This window comes from Charadrius vociferus, unplaced genomic scaffold, assembly GCF_000708025.1.
Source record: "Charadrius vociferus isolate BGI_N301 unplaced genomic scaffold, ASM70802v2 scaffold90, whole genome shotgun sequence".
NCBI lineage: Eukaryota > Metazoa > Chordata > Aves > Charadriiformes > Charadriidae > Charadrius > Charadrius vociferus.
This window is the reverse complement of record NW_009647222.1, coordinates 379,379-385,630: the sequence shown is the minus strand read 5'-3', so window position 1 is coordinate 385,630 and position 6,252 is coordinate 379,379. Positions and strand designations below refer to the sequence as shown.

General features: G+C 45.0%; 1 protein-coding gene across 1 annotated transcript in view; it reads left to right on the top strand.

Annotated features, from left to right (window-relative positions):
* Nucleotides 1-341: 341 nt before the first annotated feature.
* Nucleotides 342-6,252, top strand: part of NINJ2 (ninjurin 2) — a 47,546-nt gene continuing 41,635 nt past the window's right edge. Inside the window, 2 exon segments of the mRNA XM_009879626.1 lie at nucleotides 342-437; nucleotides 439-495. Of these exon segments, the coding sequence (XP_009877928.1) occupies nucleotides 342-437; nucleotides 439-495 (153 nt within the window).

The following is a 6,252-nucleotide window of genomic DNA, read 5'->3' as shown; positions in this document are numbered from 1 at the left end:
ACGACTTTCTGGACCTAATCTCTTCAACCGTTAGTTTTTCATCCGTACGCTCTGCCCGTGTGCTGGGGAGAGAGGGGGAGATGGGGATCGCTGCTGCGGCTGCACAGCCCATGCCAGGAACCTCTTGGTACACTGACTGCATCACCGCGTCCCAGCCCAAGTGAGCTCATGAGGCTCAGCTGGCCTCGGAGAGGTAGCACAGACACGTAATGAACACAACTGTCACGGAAAGTCTAAGAGGGACGCTTGTTCCACGGGCTGCCCGGACAATGAAGAATTGGCGCGCCACCCCCTCTCTCGCCCCCCAGCTGATGCCAAGGCGGGCGGCCGGCCGCCGGCAGATGAATAGCAGGTCTGTTCCAGCAGCTGCGCGTCCCGGTCCAGCGAAGAGAGAGTCTCCGGGAGCACAGAGTGCCCCACTCCGTGCGCCGTCCGCAGAGGAAGAGACCTCGGGGCAAAAGGATGGCCTCGGAAGGGGAGAGCATCAATCTTCAAGTGAGTCCATCTCAGGGGGAATACCCGCGGGAGGGAGAAGTGGGAGGGAAGATCCCCGGTTTGGGGGAAATATCCACCACTCCGATCATTCGCTCCTCAGCTTTGGCAGCCAATTTCACTTGAAAACTCAGTGCCGCTTTTTTCCTCTGTCCTCCTTTGAAGAAAAGCTAGCGGCAGGATCTCTGCCCTGTTCTGCCAGGAGCTGTTCGGAGTATTTTTACAAAAGAGGGCAAGAAGAGGGGAATTACTAAAAAGAGCTGCTTTTTGGGGGAAGGAGAGGCAGCAGGGGCAGAAGTTAGTCTTTAGCTCTCAGAAGGAGGCAGCACATACGTTATAAGCTGCAAAAATCTAAGCTGTTCCTCAACTCACAAAGCCTTTCCCTGTTTGGCAGAAAGTGCTCCCAATCTGGAGAGGAGGAAAAGAAATAAATACAGCAAATGCTGAGGGAGCGCAGAGGCCAGGGTTTCCTATGTAGGGTTTACAGAGAAACAAAACTTCTTGGTGAAGCTCTTTCGGTTCTCTGTGTTCCTGTTCTGAGTGTTTGTGTTTTTTAAGAAGGGTGTTTCTTGTGCTCAGCGTGTGTTCTAGGAAAGGGCAACTACCCAAGGGTTTGGAAAAAGAAACTATTAGAGATGAAATGAAATCAAAACCCCAGAGCACAAACACCCATCAAACTTCAGAAGTTCAAGTCCAGATCCACACTTCAGACAACTCCGGAGAAGGGGAGAATATGAAGCATCGCCCAGAGCACAGCTTCCAGCCCTGGGAGGGTCGGCCGCAGGGTGCAAATTATGAAGCTGATTTTTCTGTTTTTAATGATCTTAACCATCCTCAGACTTGAAAGTGGGGAAGTCCATCTGGGATCTCAATTTTTATTTCTTTGGCCCCTGTCAAAGAAACTAAAATGGAAAGATTTGCGCCCTTGGAAATAATCAGGACAATTATCCCTAACTAGAAAGAAGGACTGAGAGTCCCTGATCCAGCAGAACGTATCTCCACTGAGGTACGAAGTGCAGAGCAGTTTTTTAAGACCTGGGAACTGTTATGCTCAGATGAGAGACACAATAACTGAGGAAGATACACAGGTAGCTGTGACGGCTGGTGAAAATGTACTCTATTTAGGACTGAGAAAGAGACAGGTTAGGCTTTCCTAGAACTAGATAATAAGGGGGAAAATACAGAAATCAGCAAGCTAGGAGCTGGGGGCAAAGAACAAAAGGGACAAGAAGATCATGCTAAATAAAAAGTCAGATTAACTCCTTGTATATTAAAACATTTCATCCATTGGAAAGTTTCAGGTCTATGATGGATTTCAAGCCCAGGTTTCATAGATGAAAAAATCAGCTTCACTGATTAAAATGCTCATAAACTTCTGAAAAATCTGGGGTTTTTCTCTTTCAACCCATCTTGAAGTTAAGTGAAGAACCAAAAGTGATCCTCAGCATCTTCAGCCTTTACAATACTCAAATAAATAAGTCCGGAAGGTCAAAGGTTCCTTGCGTTACAAAATTGAAAAGAGCATACCTATCTGTTTCTAGAGTAGGAAGGTGTGGAGTGTTTCTATGCATCTCTACACGTGTTGCCACACAAAAAATCAGACTACTGAGATTTTCTTTTTGACACCTTACAGGGATTTCATGAAGGCACCACAATACAAAATATAGGTGAATGCACACAGGTTCATGCATGTTTATGACCAGGAAATTTACAGTGCTGGTAGGGGAGAGAAAGAGCGTTACCTACGACCACATAGCTGAGACAAGCAGAGGGTCCTGGAAATGACGTGACTTGGTAAGTGCGAGGTGAGAGAAGGAGTGATCAGTGGCAGAGGAAAAAAAAGAAGTCTTTCAGTTGAAAGTACATTTAAAAGCCTCTTTTGAGTCCCTGCTCTGAGCACTGAACACAGAGCAGGTGTCGTCTTGGAAGTTTCCAGCTGTGGGTTTATGAAGAGCTTGTGGGAATGTGCACTGCACGCTCTGGGGTGGTAATGCATGACTCACTCCTCCTCCAGGAGCTCCCGGATGGAGTAGCAGGAACAGTCCTGAAAGTCAACTATGATACAATACAGAAATAGGGGTTTTTTTTATTTATTTATAGGGAGAGGGTCCTGTGCCTGAAACAGTTGCACAGTGCCTACTAGCATTTCTTATACAACATTTACACGGCCAGGCTCAGCAGGTAAAAAGAGAATGAAAACAATATAAGCATAGGAGAGAGCTAGAAGAGGCAATCAGGATTTAAGAAGGCACTAAGGAGAACTGATCCGCCCCCAAACTTTTTGCTCATCCTAAAACATGAGAACAGGAGCTCACTCAGCAAAATCAGAAGTCTCCATAACAGGAGATGCTTTCTCACCCAGCGTGTCATCAGCCTGTGGAATTTACCATCTCCTGGAGCAGGTCAGAAGGTCAAATATTGGAGCAAGCATTGAGAAGAGGTCGAGAGGTCCAGTAACAATATTTACAGTTATGCAAACTAAAAAAGGTACTTTCAAATCCCATAAGCCAATAGCAGGATAAAAATAAATACCCTTTTCAGTTCCCAAAAAGCAATGGCTGACCAGACTGTGGTATCCTGCATTAGAGAAGTCATAAACCAACTGTCCATAAGCGAGACCTAGGACTGCTTTTTAACAGCAAGGAGTATCTCCCATTAATCCACTTTCTCCCTTACAAAAATCCTCTTGTTCTGCATGTTTCAAAGGAGTCTGTTTTCCAGTTCTGACTTCTAGGAAGACCAGCAAAACCTCAAACTGTGCACAGAGAGATGCTAAAAGGAAATGGTACTGAAATGGGAAAAAAAGCCACAAGGCTGTAGAGCAGCCTCACCAGATCTATGTCAGCCCACCAAGTGCTGAGACAAAAGATAAAACTGGAATTAAAATCTTTTAATTAAAAGAATTAATTTACCTATTAAAAGATAAAACTTTAACTTGAATTAATTTGAATGATTTGTTTTTCTTCCCAGAAATCTCTATTTGTGGCTTCCAAGTGAAATTTCACCTTCCCCTATTAAGCATCTGCCATTAACAAGAAACCAGGCAGGCAGAGCAGTAACCTGATGAGGTAGAGTACATCCTGAGATAGCTGGGATCAGAAAAACACATTTGGGATAGAAATAAATAAAACAACCTAACAAGATTCCCATCACCAATTTTTTTTTTTACTTCAGGAAACAAAAGCTTATAAATTAGAATAGAAGCATGGCTTTGATAGTTACACTCTGGCTGATTTATCTGCACTTCTTTATGCTGTTATTCCTCCTGGCTCTTGTCTCCAACCCTTCCACAGAGATTTGCAGGGGGGGGAGAGGAGGAGGGAGCCATACAGGACCGTTCTTTTCAGCAGCAAAAGAGCCATTAAATCTGTTTAGCTGTGTACCTCAGCTGCTGCAGTTCACGATCTGGCATCTTAACACAACCCTGTTTCATTGGTGATTTAAGCTAATGTACCAGACTTTGAATGGGAGCGACTGAGACAACATCCGTTCCACCACTCCCACCACAGCAGCAGTAACCAGGGGAAAGTCTGCGGACAGCTGAAATCAGTAACACTCACACATTATTGCCATGGCTAAGTCTGTCAGAGCCCCAGATGAATATTGCAGAACAGAGCAAAGATCAGGGCTGATACTAAATGGCTTCAGAGTTTTATTAGGTTTGTATTTTTATATTTTCTTATTCATGAATGGGTGTTATGTTCTGTATAAATGGGTATTTAAGGGACGTGCACCAGATGAATGTCATCCATATTCGTGTTGCAAAAGAGGCTATATGGTGTATGTTGCGCCTTTCTTTTTATAGTTTCTTACTCTTTGGATAAAAAAATTTACAATCCTTTGGGACGAGAAGCAGAAATAATACCTGACCATTTAGGGAATCATTCATACATCAAAAGTAAAAAGAGTAAACAGATAAAATAACCATTCTGGAAAACAGACCCTACACTGAAATTTTTTGGCAGAAGCAGTTCGGTGAATGCTTTGAATGCAAAATACATCTGCAGAAATAAAGACAGGTTTACAGGCAACTTGCAAGGAAAAAAGATTTTCAATAATTGCATAATTTACTTCCAGTGCTCAGTTTTTGACCAGATCTACAGCAGAAGATTTTAGACAAGCACATAAATAGAGTTAGCTATAGGTGTGACAGTGCGGACTTTTCCAAAATGCCCATGAAACAAATGGAAAGTCCCACTTACCACTGTAAATGCCATCTCCCACATCCCACTTTCAGTCCCAGGGGACGCAGGGAGTGTGTTCACAACTGGGTTAGACTGTTGGTTTTGTGTTTTTATTGTGGCTTTAACGCGTGCCTCGAGGCTGTGATGTGCTTACAAGTTCTTGGCGTGGGCATGTATTTGCCTGCTTCTGCAGCAACAGCCAGCTTGTGCTTTCTAGTGCCGTAGGACCTTTACTCTCCTTCAGCAATTTCCTAGAACAGTGGCAATCTAACATTGTCAACCGAGAAGTGTACCTGCCCCAGTGGGCTTCAGTAGCATTATTTGGGTTCTGTAATTTAGGCTTGGATAGTGACAGTCCGCATTGAGAGAGAGAAAGAGCCTTTCAGAAAGAAAATCGCAAGTGCTTCGGAAAGAGCCATTCCTGTGACATCCGTGTATGGTGTGTGCAATTCAGCCATCAAGAGTTTGAGGAACTTATCTCACTGTGTTTTTAACTAAACTAACCCAATTACCACAGCCCCTCATACAAGGATCCCACTCCGCATTCCCAGAGATGCACTCCCCCAACTGTGCCATTCATTTGACCCTGGTAAAGCTGGTTCAGAGAGCTAAACTCGGAGAAAACTGACCACTTTTTGGTAGGGTTAGTGTTCTGGTTTGCTGTTGTGCAGTGGTTCCCAGGAGGATCAGACAACTGCCAATGACTAGGACTGCGTGGCCATGAGAGCATGTAGAGGCAGCAGGATCTCTCCTTTCAGAGTCAGCTACCCATCACTTCAGTTAGCTGAAGATCCAAGTCTGGGTGTAACCAGTAGAAGAAGCAGGGAAGGCCCAAACAGTAGCAACAATTATTCTCACTAGTGGGTGTCACTCAGATTGCAAGATTTTAGACTGCTATGTGCAAGTGAGGTCTTTACAGGACTAGGTAGAGGGTTAGGCAGAGATTCACCATGCCATAATTGGTCAAAAGACAGGTGTGAAGTAGGCTCAGGAGCAAGAATGATCCTACGTTCTTCTCCCCCGGCTGCAGGGACTTGCAAGTCTGCATACCATTACCCGTGCTGGTCGCACAAACCAGTAACACTCACACTAGAAGACAGACAGCGCGATCACAACACACTGAGAAGAAGGAGACTTTCTTACAGCCAGTACTAATTGGACCTTTGTTCTATAGTCAGACATGGCATTTCTCCTCTCCTCCATACATTCCTTCTGCCCGCTCTACCTGCACACGGCCAGACTTCCCACTTAGGGTGAATATTCATTTATACCACTCTCAAGCATGGGGATGGTATTTTCTCATCTCAAGAAACTGGACCCTAGGTTTTAGGGTATCTGGGGGAAATGAGGCACATGTGGAGTCAAATATACCCTTGGAGTTATCCCATGGAAATCAACGGCATTACACCGGAGGCTGATCTGGTCCCTTGCACTCCACCTTGTTGAGGTGTGGTGAAAGAAAAGTATCAATGTCTTTCTGAGAGAGGGAGCCTGGTCCCATGCTGCACATTGGGCAGGCCGTGTCCATCGTGAAGCCCTGCGTGTGAAGGCAGAGGAGGGAGAGCGGGCCAAGGGA